At 39.4% G+C, this 23,000-nt stretch overlaps 1 protein-coding gene across 1 annotated transcript; it reads left to right on the top strand.

Annotated features, from left to right (window-relative positions):
• Positions 1-2,836: 2,836 nt before the first annotated feature.
• Positions 2,837-22,976, top strand: LOC131948148 (prolyl 4-hydroxylase subunit alpha-3). Its single transcript, XM_059309683.1, has 15 exons — positions 2,837-3,271; positions 9,746-9,885; positions 10,357-10,445; positions 10,618-10,729; positions 11,169-11,299; positions 11,923-11,974; positions 12,366-12,496; positions 13,222-13,386; positions 19,458-19,522; positions 20,060-20,183; positions 21,662-21,718; positions 21,808-21,876; positions 21,980-22,048; positions 22,174-22,270; positions 22,746-22,976. Exons 1-15 carry the CDS (start codon positions 3,081-3,083, stop codon positions 22,856-22,858), a joined length of 1,605 nt encoding a protein of 534 aa, XP_059165666.1. The 5' UTR covers positions 2,837-3,080; the 3' UTR covers positions 22,859-22,976.
• The last annotated feature ends 24 nt before the right edge of the window (positions 22,977-23,000 follow it).

The following is a 23,000-nucleotide window of genomic DNA, read 5'->3' as shown; positions in this document are numbered from 1 at the left end:
GGTGGGTTAGCCTTAGAGGGGATAGAGGGGATGGAGAAACGACGGCCCTAGCCAGTAAGAAAGACATTGTTTTACTGTATAGCTAGGTGCTAGAGTGTAACATACAGTGGAGAACGAAATTGTTTTACTGTATAGCTAGGTGCTAGAGTGTAACATACAGTGGAGAACGAAATTGTTTTACTGTATAGCTAGGTGCTAGAGTGTAACATACAGTGGAGAACGAAATTGTTTTACTGTATAGCTAGGTGCTAGAGTGTAACATACAGTGGAGAACGAAATTGTTTTACTGTATAGCTTGGTGCCAGAGTGTAACACTGGAGAACGAAATTGTTTTACAGTATAGCTAGGTGCCAGAGTGTAACACTGGAGAACGAAATAAAAGAGAAAAAAGGTGACGGATAGGGCACACCCTCAGAAAGATCACTAGGCAGGTAGGCCTACTGGTCTGGAATCCAAGGGGAAAGAGGATTAGACCAAAGATTCATGAATGAATAGTTTAAAAGAGAGATGCGGAACACTCGTTTGTCAAGGATTGAGCTTTTTAAAAAAAATCAAGCTTGTTGGTGAATTGCTACCCATGCCTATGCTCGTTGGTGGAGCCGAAAGGAAGAAAAGGATGAACATCAGAATAGTTTAGTGGGTAGTTCGTTTGTAAAATATGCAACCTTATTTCGTCTACTTTTGGTCGTGTCCTTAGAACAATTCCGAAACTTTGTATACTACAGTTTCGGATTATCAGTTAGGTTGAACTGAGTAATAAAGCCGTAGCAGTAGTTGTGATGTGCCGTGGTCACAAGTTGTTTTATAGGCGTGGCGAACTATAAGATAATCGCAGTATTAGTGAGTTGTTATGAAACAAGGAACCAAACTCTTCTCCCTTCAATCAATAGAAGAAACTAATTTTATAGTTAAAAAGTTGTGATTTAAAATACGGTGTGGGTGAGTTAAAACTGTCATATTGTTGTTTGTGTGCACGCATTGCTGATTGATTTACATTCAAAGTTTAGGAAATAGACACATACGCAGCTTTACTGAGTGATTTAGCTACGTTTAAGTAATCAGTATTTCTTCCAGACTTTTTTTCTCCAGAGAGGAGGGGCAGGGAGGAGGGGGGGGGGGGCAAGGAGAAGAGAAGCCTGGAAGAAACTCTCAACTTTTACGACATTTAAAAAAGCGCCTATATGTCAACAGGCCGCATGACGGGAAATTAATTGTCGGGAGCCTAAATAACGGGAGCCTATTTGTCGGGAACCTATATGACTGGGCCCATGGTCGCTGGCCCTTTTAACGGGCCGAATTAACAGGGTTCTTTTGTCGTGTCGTTTTGTTACTAGCCTTTTTGACGCCACACGCATGCGCGCTCTCTCTCTAATAAGATTTAGTCTAATAATATAGTGCCCTTTCTGGAGCTGTCGCTTCCAATTCTCCAAAAACCTGGGTAAAACCATGATTCGTAGCCTATCAGTTTATATTGGAGGGTGGTGGGTGCAAGTTAATAGTTCGCCTCAGGCGCCACAAGGTGTCGATACGCTTCTCTTATAACTCTAACACTTTTTTGTCGGACTAAATAATATAGGCGTACCTACAACATTTTACAAAAAAAATAATTATAGTTTTATTAAATGGGCAGTGTTTTTAATATAGAAATTTTGAAATGTGTTTTCTTATAAACCGCGTACTGGAGTATCAAGATCGTTATTATATATCTGATCTAAATACTAAACATAAAAATAAAAATCTAGATCTCGTCAAAATTTTTCAATAGGAGCTTATGGGAACTAACTCCTCTTAAAAACTAAAGTTTGTCTATATTTTCTTATCTACCTTTGTATGTACGTTAAAATCTGACGTGTGTGAAGGGTTTAGACTTGACACTCAGGGCGTGAGGGGGCGGAAGAAGGATTACTGTGAGTGCGAGAGAGAGTTAAGGAATATAATGATATTTGTTGCATTGTGGTCAAAACTGTTTAACTAGGACGGCCTCCTGTTAGTCTATTTATAATAATAACAAGCACTAAAATATAATGGTAACCATCATTCATATAGCTATAAATAACAGCATTGGTCTCAAACATAACACGAAACAATCGTAAAGTGTTCCACTATTTAAATATTTTTAAAACTTCATTGAGTCTTCTCGATCCACTGGTATTCTTCGATATTAAAATTTTAAGGCAGACGGCTAAGTTATAAACCAATCAGAAATGTGTTGTTTTTTTTTCTTCTGGCATAGCAAAAATAATAACTATTTTTATTTAGTTTTATTTTTTATGATTACTCGCAAACAGAGTTTCTTCCAGGCATCTCTTTGCCCCCCCCCCCCCCCGGAGAAGAAAGTCTGGAAGAAACACTGCTCGCAAAATGAAAAAAAAAAAGACTCATGCGAATGTATTGTCTTCTTACCACATTCATTTTTCAGTGTCGTACAATGTATTTTACCCTTTATTGCAAGTCGTCTAAAAAATAGAAAAAAAAATAGAAAAAAAAACAAAAACAAAATAAAAACCACCCTAGACCGCCACATGCTAAAAAATTCTTCCCTATATTCACACACGAATGAATGCAAACACACACTTCACATAAAATAACCCACATAAAACTAAAATGTACATGTACTTCATTATTTCATTAATACAATATTGAAAATTACATACATTTTCCTACCCCCGCCCCCACTACCCCTATTTCCCCCCTCTACATACAAAGCACCAGAGGTCGCCAGATGACGTGAGCCAGCCTGCTAATACGTTCTGCACCAGCTTATGAAAATCGATTGGGGCTTGCTTTAAGTATTTTAGAACCGCTGAACCACGAAGGTGTTACTCGATTCAATGGACACGTCGAATGTTACACGTGAATGCACGCACATCTATCCCAAGTAGAATTTTCTCTATCCCCCTTCGAGACTTAAAAGTATTAACATTCTAAAGACAGTGTTCAAATCTTTTTGAAATACAAAAATTGACAACTTATTTTTAAATTGTTCTTAGTTTTCTAAACAAAAGCTGGATAACTAGATTGTTTTTAAGAAAAAATATCACTGCGTTGAGGATTTAAAAAAAAACAGAGGGCCTTCGAAAATGAGTCGTGTACAGATAGTTTTTACGGCGTTAATGTTTATTGTGTTATCTATCTCTAAAACCTCTTCGGATATTTACACATCCTCGAAAAAAATCGAAGACATGGTGATATTGGAGGAGGCCCTTTTGAACCAACTGCATTCCGACGTCTCCAACCTGGGTGATGAAAACCTGATGTCCTACTTCACCGAGTAAGTTTCTAGATCTTTCTTTCTTCTAAGATGGAGATTAATTTGACGATAGATTTGAGAGATGAGCTCGTTGTGTTCTAAATGATTTAAATTATTTGTAAAAAAGTTTTTAAAACTTAAAAAGTGTGTTTTGAAAAAAAAAGATTTTCTTTTTTTGTTTTATTTTGAAAACAGAACTCAGAAAAATAGTGTTAAAACAAAACGAATATGTGGACGTAGATCTGGATAATTAATTAATTTTGAGAGCGAAAAGTAATTAAAGAACTATTAGAATTAGACGAATAACTAAAATATTGTTGGCAACTTTTCTACTCAGTTAAATAAGAAATTTAAAAAATATTTTTTTGAAAGATGTTAGCTAATTAATTATATGTAACAATCTACACATATGAATGATTTATACTTTTTAAAAAAGTACTTACACAGTATAAAATAATTTAAAGGCGTACCATACATGGCGGCGTCACAGGGGGGGGGTGCGGGTCTGCACTTGGTGACACCAATATTAAGGGTGCGCCCAAATCGAAATGTTGTAAAAAATTACCGATAAGTAATATTTTCTCCAGTAAAAAAATTTGGACAGACACCAAGTCGAAAAGGCTAAACTGTAGGAGGGGTTTGGGTGACAACCTCAGTTACCGCACCTTGTGACACCCGACCTAATGACGCCACCAGCCATACATAATACAATAGAAAAAAAAGGTTCTTGCGATGTTTTGATTGACTTCTGCTTGTACAGAAATGTTCTACACGCACACGTACAAACAACAAAACATCTGACCCGGATGTAACAACAGTGTTGTGTTAAGGTATCCACATCTTGGTGTCTCGGATTTAAAAGGAGAAAAATAAAAACAGGGTTTAAAACAGACTCCTGTTTTCATGTTTCACCGTTTGGATTTTTTCAGGATATCCCTCTCACCCCCTCCCTCACATTTTGATTTTTACGGGACATCAAACAACTGGATTAATCGATTCATATTGACAGCTTTAAAAAAAACCCACAGAAATCACACGGGTCTCAATGACACTTTAAAATCTGAGCCGTATGGGCACATGGACTTGTTGTGAAATCAAACAAATCCAATCGAACATTCCTGTTTGAAATTGCATTTCCCAAGCCACGCAACACATTTCTAGATAAATTAGACGCTAACTCTCCCACTAACCTAATCACTTTTTTTTTCTTGAGCTGAATCATGGAAGAATTCGTTTTAGACAGTGTTTGACATTATCGGACGTTCTCCATACAGCCATACATAGTAGTTTTCTTTTTTTTTTCTTCTTTTTTTCCCCGTTTGCGCCCAAGAAACGTATGACAAATGAAGTAGAGTTCATCTGTTTAAGTAATCTCGACATATGAAGGGGTAGTATGGTCAGACGCCTTAATTTTCCCTAACGTGAGTTAGGTAACCGTCAGAGCTGGGTAGACTCAGGGAGATTCTACTGGCCCGAACTCGGGTAAGAAGTCAAGCGCCCTACAGCTAGGCCACACAACGCCCCTTATTCAGTGTGGTCTATAGTATGGCAAAACTTACCAGGCATAGTACTGACATCTACATGAACAATACCTCACCAGACTTGTTGGGTATAGGAAAAATTGACTGATAATCGTATTTATCTTTATATCAACTCTACTTCATCAGACTTCTTGAAAATGATGAAGCCGACTTGACATCGTGGCTGTCTATTACAAAAACTCTACTTCATCTGCCCTGAGAACCGCCATTGTGAAAGTATGCTTCCCATACCTCACAGTGGTGGCCACAGAACGCTGTTAGTTTGGAGTTGATTGAAACATGGACTTACACTAAATCTAAAGATGGAATAAATTATTCCCAGCTGTTGTACATAACAGTGTTTATAATCTTTTCACGCGTACAAATAACTGGGACTTTCAAACAGATTTAAACATCACTGGTTCTCAACCCATATCGTTCAAGCCCCGGAACAAGAACAAAAGATTGAACCAATTGAACTATCTTTGTATGTTATTTTAAAGCATTTTTTACCAACATGTTCCATCCCGCCCCCTCCCTCCCCCCATACACACCCTCAAACCCCTTGTTTTAGGGAGGAATAAGAAAATAAATAATATAACGCAGAATAAATCATTCCATTTATCAAACTCTTTTTACTTCAACTTCGGGTAGTGGGTGTGCTAATGTTTAACAGCCCAGCACTATCGATACATACTCTACTATTGCCTTGTTTCGATATGTTTGCATACACATTACAAATGTAGTTACCTCGCTGCTGTCACTTCAATCTATAAGGATAACAAGCTTTAAAGCATAAGATTAAATTACAAATTTTAAACAACACAAAAAAAAATTCATGCGATTTGAACTTTTTTTTAACACATGTAAGTTTGCCAGTTTTTACAATATTCCCTCTGCACAAAGGAAGTGACGTCAATATCCCGCAACAGCTTGCGCCATCTGCAATTTAAATTGAAATATTTAAGAAAATGATTTCCTATAACCAAATATATCCAGTAACACATTATTCATACGGATTGTAATGGTACACATACATGTAACTTTACATGGTACACATAATATATACTTTTAAATTGAACATATTATATGTAGGTCTCCTTTTACCCACCTATAAACATGGCTAAAGATATTCCCTACAAGTTCTCTAACATCTGAAACAGATTTTCGAACCCAGGTTAAGATCCCCTGATCTAGACGTTCTCTCTAACGAATTTTCTTTATGGCTAAAAGTTCTCTAATGTCTAAAACCTACAAGTTCTCTAAGATCTGATACAAGTTCCCTTAGACCTGATACAAGTTCTCTAAGAGCTGGTACCAATAATTTCTGGAATAGTTTACAATACAAGTTTTCTACAGTTGCATGTCTTCCGCCCTGTGTCGGCGTCGATATACATGATAACTTTGAGCGTTGTATTGGAACCCAGATCATCAAGCGGAGTAGCCACCACATCGCATACATCAGAAATCTATCGATCCCCTGATCCTGTTTATTCTGATGGCGAAATACCAGCGAAACGCCATAATAAATATAATGTAACTTAAGACGCCCCATTTCGATGTCGGATGAAAGAAACAAAATCCGAAAACGGGAAGGATAATCCAACAATCAATTTCGAGCCATTCGCGTATGGCTTAGTTACACATTGCGGCGTCTTACACAAAGAAGGTTCAGTGCATATTAGGAGGGTTGTTTGTGGTTGAAAGTCGGTTTGCAATCACGGGTGTAGCAGGGGCGGAACTACAGTGCCGCCAGACCCCGCAATGCGGGGGGGCCCACGCCATTTAGGGGCCCAGAGCCGACCATAATAAATCTTTTTATAGTTAAAAAAAAGTAAATTTTCTTTCATTTTTGACTTGATGGTTGTTTTGTAAAACATTACCGTAGCTGCGGTTGTATTATCTTTATTCTATATACACCACCCTACGCTCCTGTTTCTTCTTTTTCCCTTTGTTTTTAAACAACTTTGAAAGCCGAGTCTTTCTCCTACAATTAAACTTATCAAAAATAAGCAAATGTTCAAACCACTTCCATGACTTATTTCCCTTTTTAAAAAAATAGTCAAATAGGGGTGATCATAAGCTCCTTTTAATAGATTTGTACTAAACAAATTAAAAAGCACTTACTTCTCTTAATTATTATTTTTTATAAGTAATTACTAAAGAATAATATTGTATAAAAGTTAAGTGTATTGAAATGTATTAAATCAATAATATTTTAAACATTAATAATATAACTTCAAGAATAAACATAAAAATAAACATAACACGAGACACCATTACTTATACAAAGCTTTCATATTTTATATAATTTTGACCGACAGTATGATAAGATGGCTTCTGTCAAAAATTAATTAAAACTGATGTTCACAAAACACGCTTATGCACTTACACACATGACATGATGTTGAAATTTTTTTTATTGATGTTTTTCAAATCCCGAACAGGACAGCAATGAGTATCCTATGTTCGTATTATGTGTTTGCATATATATATATATATATATATATATATATATATATATATATATATATGCCTATAGAGGAAGGGAGGGGACTGCTAGGCGCGCTTACAGCTTGTTTTCTAGCATCTCCCAGAAGAGAATTAGATATACGAGCCGACCCGCTGCGTATCATACGCCGCTATTTAGTTGTTTTTTTTTTCTACTTTTCAGTAATTTATAATTTGTGAATTTGACAGTACCAATGCTGCCACTGAAAATATTTGCTTAAAAACACTAAACCCCCCTTCCCCCCCCCCCCCCCCCCACGTGAAAGCAGCCTCCTCTTAGTTACCTCCTCTAAGTTTAAAATCGTTTCAAACTAAGTTATCTGCCCCTAATAGCCGTCACCAAACCCGTCTATATGATTGTAAAATGTAAACAGCGTGAACCACAGCTCACCAGACCATGTGAGGGGGTGGGGGATGGGGGGTGGTAGCGATAGAGAGGAAGAGAGGGGACTGTAAGGCGCGCTTGCAGCTTGTTTTCTAACGGCTCCCAGAAGAGAATTATATATATAGATAGATTAACCCCTTTTTAATTTCTTAGTCAACGCTAACGCAAAAATCACCCAGCCGTGAAAACTGTTAAAAGTATATATTTTCTATATAAATTATATAAATTTCATTTCGTTCGGGGGGGGGGGGGGGCGCGGGGGGGGGGGGGGGGGGGGGGGAGGGCGGTAAAAATTTTTCGGGGGGGGGGGGGCTTTGCAAAGCATGGAAAAACATCTGTTGGTCTGATGTTGGGCATAGCGAGGGCAGACATCTGTTGGTCTGTTGTTGAGCATAGCGAGGGCAGAGATCTGATGGTCTGATCTTCGGCATAGCGAGGGCAGACATCTGATGGTCTGATGTTGGGCATAGCGAGGGCAGACATCTGATGGTCTGATGTTGGGCATAGCGAGGGCAGACATCTGTTGGTCTGATGTTGGGCATAGCGAGGGCAGACATCTGTTGGTCTGATGTTGGGCATAGCGAGGGCAGACATCTGTTGGTCTGATTTTGGGCATAGCGAGGGCAGACACCTGTTGGTCTGATGTTGGGCATAGCGAGGGCAGAAATCGGATGGTCTGATGTTGGGCATAGCGAGGGCAGACATCTGTTGGTCTGATGTTGGGCATAGCGAGGGCAGACATCTGTTGGTCTGATGTTGGGCATAGCGAGGGCAGACATCTGTTGGTCTGATGTTGGGCATAGCGAGGGCAGACATCTGTTGGTCTGATGTTGGGCATAGCGAGGGCAGACATCTGTTGGTCTGATGTTGGGCATAGCGAGGGCAGACATCTGTTGGTCTGATGTTGGGCATAGCGAGGGCAGACATTTTTTGACGAACTCTGAAGCAACTAATGAACTTACCACCTAATCGATATCGACTGGGAAAGCCTGTTCCCAATTCACGCTGGGAACGCCTTAAGTTTCAATCGGCTTACGGGGACCGCTGTTTTTCCAGGTGATGCAAACTACAGATTTCAAATAGCTGGTTAATAGAAAAACCTTTGGGGGTCTATTGGTTGTGCAAGATCAATAAATTTTGTTAAACAATGTCGTTTTAGCAAATTTTTTGTGTGTATAATCAAATTTGTTTAAAATTGTTTAAGAGTTTGGATAGTTTATGAAATAAATTTTCCATAGTCCAGCAAAATTGAGTGGCTGTTCCGAACGAAACGCGAAATTTTTAGGCCTAGCATTGAATGTATCAGGAAATTGAGTAGCCAAATTTGAATTTTCAGTGAAATTGAGTGGCCAGCTTTGAAATAATTTCAGCATTGGGTGGCCAGCTTTGAAATAATTTCAACATTGGGTGGCCAGCTTTGAAATAATTGCAACATTGGGTGGCCAGCTTTGAAATAATTGCTACATTGAGTGGCGAGCTTTGAAATAATTGCTACATTGGGTGGCCAGCTTTGAAATCATTGCTACATTGGGGTGGCCAGCTTTGAAATCATTGCTACATTGGGTGGCCATCTTTGAAATCATTGGTACATTGGGTGGCCAGCTTTGCAATAATTGCTACATTGGCTGGCCAGCTTTGAAATAATTGCAACATTGGGTGGCCAGCTGTGTAGTATAAATGAATAGCACGGACTCTACCGTTTAAAACTGCTTTTCTGAAGGTGAGATAAAACACAGCTTCGTGTGCTAGTGTGCAGTGAGCTTAAGGTGTCACAAGTACTAAAGTATAGTGAGCTTAAGGTGTCGGACACAAGTGTTAGCGTATATGAGCTTAAGGTGTCACAAGTGCTGTCATGCTTTATAAGCATAATATCAGAATATGGACATTGTGTATTGTCTCGCTCCTAAAGCATCAACGACATAGAGCCGCTATCTCGTAAACTGCTGACGACTTCAACATTACGTTTGCTGTTAAATCCTCTCTTACCATTGTACCCAGTAACCCCCTTCACACCTCTTTAGCCTACATTGCTTATCTGGCAACATTGTATTTTTTTCTGTCTTGTCCCCGCTTGGCCAGGTTTTATTCCAATCGATTGAGAAAAGCCAAAGAGCAACAAACAGCGGCCAACCTACAGGATTATCTCAAGCATCCCAATGGCGTATACCACAGCATCAAGCAATTTGCTGCTGAATACAAAGGAATTCGTTCCCTTCTAAGTATAAATTTATTGGTCACTGATATATAAATAGATAAATGAATGAATAAATAAATAAATAAATAAATAAATAAGTATATATATCTATATATCTATCTATATATATCTATCTATCTATCTCTCTCTCTCTCTCTCTCTCTCTCTCTCTCTCTCCTCTCTCTCTCTCTCTATATATATATATATATATATATATATACATATATATAGCTGGTTCTGTATCATCGCAGCAATGGGTTATGTTTGGACGAGATTTTCTTTCGTTATTTTCTTACTTGAATGCCTCTACATTTTTTAAATTGAAATAGTGAAGTTTAAGTTTTATTTTAAAAAATACAATAACATATAACAACCGCACACATATCACATTGAATAAAACATTGTTCTTTATTGTAATAGTGAAGTTGGAGTTTTATTAGAAAAAACAAAAAAACACATACATATCACGTGAATAAAACAATCGAATTGTCCCCAGACTCCAGTCCCTCTGTCAGTAAACATCTGAATGGTATAGCGACTGAAGATGATCTTGCTGGTGCTAGACGATCTTTTCTCAGACTGCAGGTCAGATTGACTGGGAATTTTAAAAGTCGAATTAATTTAAATAACGACCTAATTAATATTTAACGAGAAAACGAAAAAGATGAGTTTTTAGAATAACACAATTAAAAACCATTTTAAAAATTAAAATGTGACACTAATGTAAATTTGTTTGATTTTATTCTCCAATTTTTAGACGGTTTACGGTTTTGAGCCTTCTGAGATGGTAAAGGGGGAGTACTTAGGATACTCAGGGCCTGGGCTTTCCGTTCTTGACGCCTTCCAGGTCGGCCAAACAGCATTTGCAGGTCATTCTAAACTGGTTTACACAATCTACAACTATTTTTACATCTCCTATCCACCTCTTCAAGTCACTTTCTTGTTATGAATATATAAACTTTATTTCGTTTGGAATATACAAAAACTTTATTTAAAAAAAAAACAACTAAGACTAAAAGCAGAAACATATCGTCCCCTCAGTATTATCTTGTTCTAACTACAAATTTTGATTTTTTTCGAAAAACTCGACCCTATGATGTAGAAAAGCACTATGTTCAATCTCCACTTATCTACGTGACTCTAAGTCATCTGCTTCCTACCAAACTTTTCAATTTGACATTGTTCTAACTACAAGTTGATGCATTTGGCCAGTATAATCTTGTTCTATGTCAATTTTATTATATGATTCTGTTCTAACAGTATAATATGTTAAAAATATTGGTGATTTTTTTTTCTCTGGTCAAACAGAAGGTGAGATCAACGCGTCCATCTCCTGGCTGAACGCGACCTATGACCTCAAGCGGAGCCAGTCCCCGGGGAGCAGCGAGTATCCATCTGAGGGTCAAATTTTGGCCCTGCTAGGCCGGGCGTATTTGAGGGTAACTGACCATCATGTTGGCTGGTGTTTTAGACATCGCTAGTGGCGTCACTAGTTAGGGTATTATCCGGTTCAATCCACCCACGACCATCATTCCAGTATAAGGCGGCAGACCCTGCTTATAAATACAACATGAGATTAGTTCAGCCAATTTGTTTTCTGTCCGTCTTTTCTAAAGACTTCTATACAACAGAGCAGTTTTTGTTTTAAATTTTCGATTTTTGTAACATTTAAAACTATTATAAAACTATGATATTGTGAGTAGACCACACAATAATTACTGCAAAAGACAAAGGGACGCTATTAAGTCCATATTGAACTATTTTCGATTTGCATCCATTAGAGAAAGTAACAAACAACTTTCAACATAGTAGATCACCTTAGCCTTTACTTATTGTTATTGACCACAACACTACAATAACATTTGATGTCTGTGGCCTATAACAATCCAATAACATATGATGTTTTAAGCCGATGTAAGCTTGTATCGTATGAGGTTATGGTGATTAAAGAGCAATGAGTGCTGATATTCTATTGGTAATTTGCTGTTAACTTATTTGATACTTGTTTAAGATTTTAAGTAACTATGTTCATACTGGTTATTTTTTATTCTTCTTTCGACAGCTTAACGAAGATAACAGAGCTTTGGAGCTGTACAAGAAAGCTTACATTTCAGGTGAGTGTATGACAGTAGTGGTCATTTCTGTTGTTGAAAACATAACAAAAACTTTGTTAAAAAAACATTAAAGTTTAAGCTTCAATTTCCACCGTATAAATTATTGATTTAGCTGAGAGTTTCATTTTACTTGCTGGCATAAATCGCAAATAATGTTATTGGCTGAAAGTAATTAATTCTGTGTAATTACTTCTCTTTCTGTCTCTCTACATTGACAAGATCACTACACCATTTTCTTACCTCCGAGCTAAGATATCACTTTTTGTCTGTCCACTAAATCCCACTCACCATTTTCTTACCTCCGAGCTAAGATATCACTTTCTGTCAGTCGACAAAATCCCACTCACCATTTTCTTACCTCCGAGCTAAGATATCGCTTTCCATCAACTAGATCCCACAAATGGCGACGTATTTGAGCTTAACAAAGAGCTGGTCACCAAGCCAAGAGCTGCACCTAAGGAGAAGAACCTGTCGGAACAAAACTTCGCCCGACTCTGCGCTCTACAAAACAAACCAACAGCGGTAAGCTAGGATGGAATACTTGCACTAGTGTAGTAGGGATCAAGATTGTATGGAGCTGTCTCTAAAACGTTAGTTGCACAAGTTGAAAATAATGTGGAAACGTAGAAACTAAAGAGTAAAATTTGATACTTTTTCGGGATTGACGGCCCTTAGGGTATGTAGAGTAGAGTTTATCGTTTTTTATGACATGCGAAGTCAAACTTTGCCCGGCCAAGTGGTTAGAGCTGTGTGGACATCTTACTGACTCGGGTTCGAAAACAGAATTCGACGTTTTCGATTAAACCTTCCCAAGGACATGTTGGAGTATCTCTTTTGACCTTGGCATGCACGTTGATTGTGTGGTCAGCTCATAGTTTCTCTGCCATTTTATTCTCACACTTGAGTTAAAGCCGAAGTCTCAGAAACAGGTAAACCCTGCTTCACTTACCCCATGAACCGCCAGGTTCGAAAAAGGGAACGTTACTGAGAACTCTGTACAAATGCAATACAGATTTAACACTCTCGGGTAATATGAAGTTTAATTTTAAAAACAACAACTAAAAACACATACCTTTTTTGGCAGGATGTAAAATTACTTCAAATGAACATGTAATATGCACATTCCTAAATTGAGATCTAAACCATTCCCCAAACCATTACCATGTAGAGACGGATTAACTCCAATGAAATATCTATTTCAAATCATGTGACAATTTATCTCCAAACTTACTCGTTTTACTTTCCAGGGTCCATTTGACGGCAGACATGTCTGTTTTTACCGTCCCGCCGTCTCCGCCCCCTACTACAGGTTCAAGCAGGAGGTCTTGTCCATCTCTCCTTACGTGGCACTGTTTTACGACGTGCTGTCAGACAAAGAGGGTCAGGATATTGTTGACATAGCCAGGGGAAAGGTAGCAATATGTCAGCATCTTTTTCTAGTTACACCTCATGTGCCCTACAACTCAAACAATATGCCAGCATGTTTCTCTAGTTACACCTCATGTGCTCTACAACTGTAGCAATATGCCAGCATCTTTCTCTAGCTACACGTCATGTGCTCTACAACTCAAACAATATGCCAGCATATTTCTCTAGTTACACCTCATGTGTTCTACAACTCAAACAATATGCCAGCATCTTTATCTAGCTACATCTCATGTGCCCTACAACTCAAACAATATGCCAGCATCTTTCTCTAGCTACACCTCATGTGCTCTACAACTCAAACAATATGCCAGCATCTTTCTCTAGCTACACCTCATGTGTTCTACAACTGTAGCAATATGCCAGCATCTTTCGCTAGCTACACCTCATGTGTTCTACAACTCAAACAATATGCCAGCATCTTTCTCTAGTTATACCTCATGTGCCCTACAACTCAAACAATATGCCAGCATCTTTCTCTAGCTACACCTCATGTGCCCTACAACTGTAGATATATGCCAGCATCTTTCTCTAGCTACACCTCATGTGCCCTACAACTCAAACAATATGCCAGCATCTTTCTCTAGTTACACCTCATGCGTTCTACAACTCAAACAATATGCCAGCATCTTTCTCTAGTTACACCTCATGTGTTCTACAACTCAAACAATATGCCAGCATCTTTCTCTAGCTACACCTCATGTGCCCTACAACTGTAGATATATGCCAGCATCTTTCTCTAGCTACACCTCATGTGCCCTACAACTCAAACAATATGCCAGCATCTTTCTCTAGCTACACCTCATGTGCCCTACAACTCAAACAATATGCCAACATCTTTCTCTAGCTACACCTCATGTGTTCTACAACTCAAACAATATGCCAGCATCTTTCTCTAGCTACACCTCATGTGCCCTACAACTGTAGATATATGCCAGCATCTTTCTCTAGCTACACCTCATGTGCCCTACAACTCAAACAATATGCCAGCATCTTTCTCTAGCTACATCTCATGTGCCCTACAACTGTAGCAATATGCCAGCATCTTTCTCTAGCTACACCTCATGTGCCCTACAACTGTAGCAATATGCCAGCATCTTTCTCTAGCTACACCTCATGTGCCCTACAACTCAAACAATATGCCAGCATCTTTCTCTAGCTACACCTCATGTGCCCTACAACTGTAGATATATGCCAGCATCTTTCTCTAGCTACACCTCATGTGTTCTACAACTCAAACAATATGCCAGCATCTTTCTCTAGCTACACCTCGTGTGCCCTACAACTCAAACAATATGCCAGCATCTTTCTCTAGCTACACCTCATGTGCCCTACAACTGTAGATATATGCCAGCATCTTTCTCTAGCTACACCTCATGTGCCCTACAACTGTAGATATATGCCAGCATCTTTCTCTAGCTACACCTCATGTGCCCTACAACTGTAGATATATGCCAGCATCTTTCTCTAGCTACACCTCATGTGCCCTACAACTGTAGATATATGCCAGCATCTTTCTCTAGCTACACCTCATGTGCTCTACAACTCAAACAATATGCCAGCATCTTTCTCTAGCTACACCTCATGTGCCCTACAACTCAAACAATATGCCAGCATGTTTCTCTAGTTACACCTCATGTGCTCTACAACTGTAGCAATATGCCAGCATCTTTCTCTAGCTACACCTCATGCGTTCTACAACTGTAGCAATATGCCAGCATCTTTCTCTAGCTACACCTCATGTGTTCTACAACTGTAGCAATATGCCAGCATCTTTCTCTAGCTACACCTCATGTGTTCTACAACTCAAACAATATTCCAGCATCTTTCTCTAGCTACACCTCATGTGCCCTACAACTCAAACAATATGCCAACATCTTTCTCTAGCTACACCTCATGTGCCCTACAACTCAAACAATATGCCAGCATGTTTCTCTAGCTACACCTCGTGTGCCCTACAACTCAAACAATATGCCAGCATCTTTCTCTAGTTACACCTCATGTGCCCTACAACTGTAGCAATATGCCAGCATCTTTCTCTAGCTACACCTCATGCGTTCTACAACTGTAGCAATATGCCAGCATCTTTCTCTAGCTACACCTCATGTGTTCTACAACTCAAACAATATGCCAGCATCTTTCTCTAGCTACACCTCATGTGCCCGACAACTCAAACAATATGCCAGCATCTTTCTCTAGCTACACCTCATGTGCCCTACAACTCAAACAATATGCCAGCATCTTTCTCTAGCTACACCTCATGTGCCCTACAACTGTAGCAATATGCCAACATCTTTCTCTAGCTACACCTCATGTGTTCTACAACTCAAACAATATGCCAGCATCTTTCTCTAGCTACACCTCATGTGCCCTACAACTCAAACAATATGCCAGCATCTTTCTCTAGCTACATCTCATGTGCCCTACAACTGTAGCAATATGCCAGCATCTTTCTCTAGCTACACCTCATGTGCCCTACAACTGTAGATATATGCCAGCATCTTTCTCTAGCTACACCTCATGTGTTCTACAACTCAAACAATATGCCAGCATCTTTCTCTAGCTACACCTCGTGTGCCCTACAACTCAAACAATATGCCAGCATCTTTCTCTAGCTACACCTCATGTGCCCTACAACTGTAGATATATGCCAGCATCTTTCTCTAGCTACACCTCATGTGCCCTACAACTGTAGATATATGCCAGCATCTTTCTCTAGCTACACCTCATGTGCCCTACAACTGTAGATATATGCCAGCATCTTTCTCTAGCTACACCTCATGTGCCCTACAACTGTAGATATATGCCAGCATCTTTCTCTAGCTACACCTCATGTGCTCTACAACTCAAACAATATGCCAGCATCTTTCTCTAGCTACACCTCATGTGCCCTACAACTCAAACAATATGCCAGCATGTTTCTCTAGTTACACCTCATGTGCTCTACAACTGTAGCAATATGCCAGCATCTTTCTCTAGCTACACCTCATGCGTTCTACAACTGTAGCAATATGCCAGCATCTTTCTCTAGCTACACCTCATGTGTTCTACAACTGTAGCAATATGCCAGCATCTTTCTCTAGCTACACCTCATGTGTTCTACAACTCAAACAATATGCCAGCATCTTTCTCTAGCTACACCTCGTGTGCCCTACAACTCAAACAATATGCCAGCATCTTTCTCTAGCTACACCTCATGTGCCCTACAACTGTAGATATATGCCAGCATCTTTCTCTAGCTACACCTCATGTGCCCTACAACTGTAGATATATGCCAGCATCTTTCTCTAGCTACACCTCATGTGCCCTACAACTGTAGATATATGCCAGCATCTTTCTCTAGCTACACCTCATGTGCCCTACAACTGTAGATATATGCCAGCATCTTTCTCTAGCTACACCTCATGTGCTCTACAACTCAAACAATATGCCAGCATCTTTCTCTAGCTACACCTCATGTGCCCTACAACTCAAACAATATGCCAGCATGTTTCTCTAGTTACACCTCATGTGCTCTACAACTGTAGCAATATGCCAGCATCTTTCTCTAGCTACACCTCATGCGTTCTACAACTGTAGCAATATGCCAGCATCTTTCTCTAGCTACACCTCATGTGTTCTACAACTGTAGCAATATGCCAGCATCTTTCGCTAGCTACACCTCATGTGTTCTACAACTCAAACAATATTCCAGCATCTTTCTCTAGCTACACCTCATGTGCCCTACAACTCAAACAATATGCCAACATCTTTCTCTAGCTACACCTCATGTGCCCTACAACTCAAACAATATGCCAGCATGTTTCTCTAGCTACACCTCGTGTGCCCTACAACTCAAACAATATGCCAGCATCTTTCTCTAGTTACACCTCATGTGCCCTACAACTGTAGCAATATGCCAGCATCTTTCTCTAGCTACACCTCATGCGTTCTACAACTGTAGCAATATGCCAGCATCTTTCTCTAGCTACACCTCATGTGTTCTACAACTCAAACAATATGCCAGCATCTTTCTCTAGCTACACCTCATGTGCCCGACAACTCAAACAATATGCCAGCATCTTTCTCTAGCTACACCTCATGTGCCCTACAACTCAAACAATATGCCAGCATCTTTCTCTAGCTACACCTCATGTGCCCTACAACTGTAGCAATATGCCAACATCTTTCTCTAGCTACACCTCATGTGTTCTACAACTCAAACAATATGCCAGCATCTTTCTCTAGCTACACCTCATGTGCCCTACAACTCAAACAATATGCCAGCATCTTTCTCTAGCTACATCTCATGTGCCCTACAACTGTAGCAATATGCCAGCATCTTTCTCTAGCTACACCTCATGTGCCCTACAACTGTAGATATATGCCAGCATCTTTCTCTAGCTACACCTCATGTGTTCTACAACTCAAACAATATGCCAGCATCTTTCTCTAGCTACACCTCGTGTGCCCTACAACTCAAACAATATGCCAGCATCTTTCTCTAGCTACACCTCATGTGCCCTACAACTCAAACAATATGCCAGCATCTTTCTCTAGCTACACCTCATGTGCTCTACAACTGTAGCAATATGCCAGCATCTTTCTCTAGCTACACCTCATGCGTTCTACAACTGTAGCAATATGCCAGCATCTTTCTCTAGCTACACCTCATGTGTTCTACAACTGTAGCAATATGCCAGCATCTTTCGCTAGCTACACCTCATGTGTTCTACAACTGTAGCAATATGCCAGCATCTTTCTCTAGCTACACCTCATGTGCCCTACAACTCAAACAATATGCCAGCATCTTTCTCTAGCTACACCTCATGTGCTCTACAACTGTAGCAATATGCCAGCATCTTTCTCTAGCTACACCTCATGTGTTCTACAACTGTAGCAATATGCCAGCATCTTTCGCTAGCTACACCTCATGTGCCCTACAACTCAAACAATATTCCAGCATCTTTCTCTAGCTACACCTCATGTGCCCTACAACTCAAACAATATGCCAGCATGTTTCTCTAGTTACACCTCATGTGCTCTACAACTGTAGCAATATGCCAGCATCTTTCTCTAGCTACACCTCATGCGTTCTACAACTGTAGCAATATGCCAGCATCTTTCGCTAGCTACACCTCATGTGTTCTACAACTCAAACAATATGCCAGCATGTTTCTCTAGTTACACCTCATGTGCTCTACAACTGTAGCAATATGCCAGCATCTTTCTCTAGCTACACCTCATGTGTTCTACAACTGTAGCAATATGCCAGCATCTTTCTCTAGCTACACCTCATGTGCCCTACAACTCAAACAATATGCCAGCATCTTTCTCTAGCTACACCTCATGTGCCCTACAACTGTAGATATATGCCAGCATCTTTCTCTAGCTACACCTCATGTGTTCTACAACTCAAACAATATGCCAGCATCTTTCTCTAGCTACACCTCGTGTGCCCTACAACTCAAACAATATGCCAGCATCTTTCTCTAGCTACATCTCATGTGCCCTACAACTGTAGATATATGCCAGCATCTTTCTCTAGCTACACCTCATGTGCTCTACAACTCAAACAATATGCCAGCATCTTTCTCTAGCTACACCTCATGTGCCCTACAACTCAAACAATATGCCAGCATGTTTCTCTAGTTACACCTCATGTGCTCTACAACTGTAGCAATATGCCAGCATCTTTCTCTAGCTACACCTCATGCGTTCTACAACTGTAGCAATATGCCAGCATCTTTCTCTAGCTACACCTCATGTGCCCTACAACTGTAGCAATATGCCAGCATCTTTCTCTAGCTACACCTCATGTGTTCTACAACTCAAACAATATGCCAGCATCTTTCTCTAGTTACACCTCATGTGCCCTACAACTCAAACAATATGCCAGCATCTTTCTCTAGCTACACCTCATGTGCCCTACAACTCAAACAATATGCCAGCATCTTTCTCTAGTTACACCTCATGTGCCCTACAACTGTAGCAATATGCCAGCATCTTTCTCTAGCTACATCTCATGTGCCCTACAACTGTAACATTTTTACAAGCTTGTTTTCAATATTTCATACAGCTCAACAGAGGAACCGTGGAGAGGTCAGGGTCGTCTATCCATAACGAAGGAAGGACAAGTGATTTGTAAGTACCACAACATTCAGTAAACTAGATAAATAGATTATACCACAGTATAAGCGCTTTTGTTTTCTTGATATACATAATAATAGACACATGTTTAAAAGTTTCTATTTAAAATGGCACATTTCCTTTGAAGATTTATTGTTTGATAAACAGTTATACAAGCAAATCGTTTTAAAGAAACATTGTTGGTATTACCTAATTACTACAGAAAGTGATGTAATATGTAAAGTCTTGCTAATTTAAAAACCTACCAGTAGCGCCACAAGGCAGGTGCGGGGGGGGGGGGGGGGGGGGGGGAAGAGGGGGAAGAGAAATCAGTCCACATTGGGTGACACAATTTCGGAGTGACGCTAAGCCGAAAAAAATCGCAGGATTTAGTGTCAAAACAATTATTTATCCAGTTAAGTATTGTAATAGTAGGGATAGGGATGACGCCAAACCGAAAATGCAAAATTGTTAGGGGGGGGGGGTGACACCATGAATGACACCCGACCTAGTGACGCCACAGTGACCCACTGTTTCATGTATGGACTTCAGGTCGTTTATTTTCGACAAAGAGTCCGAGCTTGTGAAACAACTGGGTAAACGAGTTGGGGCGATCACAGGACTGGACACCTCACAAGATCCTTCAGGATTCCCCTACGTCGGTGAGCCATTCCAGGTATCGCTTGATTTTTTGGTACAACCGTTTGTCTTTGTGGATTGTTGGCATCAGAGTTTCTTCCAGGCATCTCTTCGAAAAAATTTTACCGCCCCCCCCCGAACGAAATGAAATTTATATAATTTATATAGAAAAATATACTTTTAACAGTGTCCGCCCCCCCCCCCCGAAGAAAGTCTACCGCCCCCCGAAAATTTCAAGTGCCCCCCCCCCGGAGAAAAAAGTCTGGAAGAAACTGGTTGGCATCGATTTTAAACTGTGTAGGACAGTGTGTGTGCAGTGTGTCAGAAGGCTATGACCAAATGTGTTGTATGCCAATGAAGCTAGATAATCGTATGGTGTAGATAAAGTCTATAATCCCACTCCTCTATAACACCATACAGTAGTAATCGATCATCAATACACCGATATCCAAAAGCTTATGAGTTTTCCTTCCCCTTAGCCACCATATGACACCACAAAGCCTATAATCTCTCTCATACACAGACTATTTCACACATTTCAGGCAACATGTCAGATCTTAAAAATGATTTATTTCCGGCTCTCGTGATATTGAAGTCTGTTGTTTATATATCGCAATATTCACGGACATTAAACCAGAGGCATAGCGAGGGGGGGGGGGGGGGGTGGCGGGGGTGCGGACCGCACCGGGTGACACCATTTAGGGGGGTGACACCAAGGCAAAATATAGCAAAATATATATAGAAAAACTTGAGCGGGGGGTGCAAATCGAAAGCTTGAGGGGGGGGGGGGGGGAAGTGCAAATCAAAAGTTTGAGGGGGGGGGGGTGCAATCGAAAGTTTGAGGGGGGGGGGGTGTGCAAATCGAAAATTTGAAAGTTTGTCCCCGGGAAGGGTCACTACGCCTCTGGAGGTGACACCATTAAGTGCCGCACCGGGTTATACCCGACCTCGCTACGCCACTGCATTAAACAATTAATATAATAAAAAAATAATAACCTTTAACCATTTTTATTATGAACTTCAACATCCTGTTCTATAACTGGATTTTTGTTAAGCTTATACAACCAGCATTTAACGTGAATGAGCAAGATTTCTGACGACTTGTGGTATCCGGTACTGCTGTAATATTTTGCTATATAACATGCAATTAAAAAAAAAAAATTAAATTTGCCAGCGCTAAAATTATATTTAGCGGGAAAAACTTGAAGCAGGATATCAAGGATCGATTTTCACGTGTTTTATATTCTTTGATTGAAGATAAAATATTGAAAATAATGTTTTGTAAATAAATTATAATTTTAATTCATTAATCCATTCCAAGTTTTGGAAATCTTTTTAAAGTTTTTAGCCAGGGAGAGGTGAAAATTTCAAACTAAATTAATTGTGTACAGTCGGTTGTAACTATAAGATTTCCAAAATCTATAGAATAGTTACAAAACAAAAGATTTGATGATAGTTAAAATACTTTGAGATTTTATTGTATTTTCTAATTTTAAAGTCGATAATTATTTCCAGGTTGTAAACTATGGTATGGGTGGACATTACGGCGTGCACTTGGACCCCTTCGATGAGGTATGATGAATACAACAGTTTACTTTCATACCCACGTTTACTAAATAATTAAGACAATCATATTTTCAACGATCTACTAATTCGTACAGGTTGCCAGAAAAAACAACGCTAAAGTTATGGCAGACAGCGGAAACAGACTGGCCACTTTTCTTATTTATGTAAGCCAATTTAAAATGTTTGTCTTTTCTTTTTAAATAGGCCTACATCAGGCCTTTTAATATTTTGAAATGATGGTGTTAATTATAATGGATATTATTTCAGCTATCGGATGTTGAAAAAGGTGGATCAACAGCTTTTGTAAATGCAGATATTGTTGTACAACCAGTCAAAGTGAGTAGACATAACCAAAAAAAAAAATGTACCCAATGTTACAGAACTTCTTTTTTGTAATTAGACAATATCATTTTTTTTATATGCCAATATTGTATGTATAATATTGTATATTTACCACATAGAACATGGCCCTGTTTTGGTACAGTTTTACCCCTGCAGGGGATTTGGATGAAAAGACATTTCATGCTGGATGTCCTGTTGTTGTAGGACATAAGTGGGGTAGGTTTACACTTTCATAGGACATAAGTAGGGTAGGTTTACACTTTTGTAGGACTTTAGTGAAGGTTTAAACTTTTGTAGGATATAAGTGGGGTAGATTTACACTTTTGTAGGACACAAGTGGGGTAGGTTTACATTTTTGTAGGACATAAGTGGGGTAGGTTTACATTTTTGTAGGACATTAGTGAAGGTTTACATTTTTGTAGGACATAAGTGAAGTAGGTTTACACTTAAGTAGGACATTAGTGGAGTAGGTTTACACTTGTAGGACATTAGAGGAGTAGGTTTACACTTTAGTAAGACATAAATGTGTATGTTTAGACTTTCACATTGTGTAATGCCTTCATGTATGTACTTGTATCAGTAAAGTTATAAGTAAGTGTGTAGTTGTAGGTCTTTAAACTATGTAAACACAAGCATTTTAAGGTCCCTATAATTATGTATGTTTCTTATGCTGTGATATTTCTACCCCTAGTGACCAACAAGTGGATATGGACCTATGGCAACACATTCACCCGCCGCTGTGGACTGAGAAAAACTTCCACACAGATAGACATAGACAAATATATGATACATGGATGGGCATGAGATCAATAGTTTAAATCCTGCTCAGGTTGTGATTTTTAGTTGTAACAAAACTTCATCATTGTCATCACTGAGCTGCCTTATAAAGAAAACACATTACATTACTGTATGGTATTACAAATGTCATTTGTATGAAACTTAACTT

This window comes from Physella acuta, unplaced genomic scaffold (genome assembly GCF_028476545.2).
Source record: "Physella acuta isolate Inbredline_101_S28 unplaced genomic scaffold, ASM2847654v3 ptg000626l, whole genome shotgun sequence".
Classification (NCBI taxonomy): domain Eukaryota; kingdom Metazoa; phylum Mollusca; class Gastropoda; family Physidae; genus Physella; species Physella acuta.
This window is presented reverse-complemented; position numbering and strand designations above follow the sequence as displayed.

Coding starts and splice junctions, on each gene's coding strand:
- LOC131948148 (XM_059309683.1), top strand. CDS start 3,081: ATGAGTCGTGTACAGATAGTTTTTACGGCGTTAATGTTTATTGTGTTA. Junction 10,446..10,617: donor GATCTTTTCTCAGACTGCAG/GTCAGATTGACT, acceptor TCCAATTTTTAG/ACGGTTTACGGTTTTGAGCC. Junction 21,877..21,979: donor TGGCCACTTTTCTTATTTAT/GTAAGCCAATTT, acceptor ATATTATTTCAG/CTATCGGATGTTGAAAAAGG.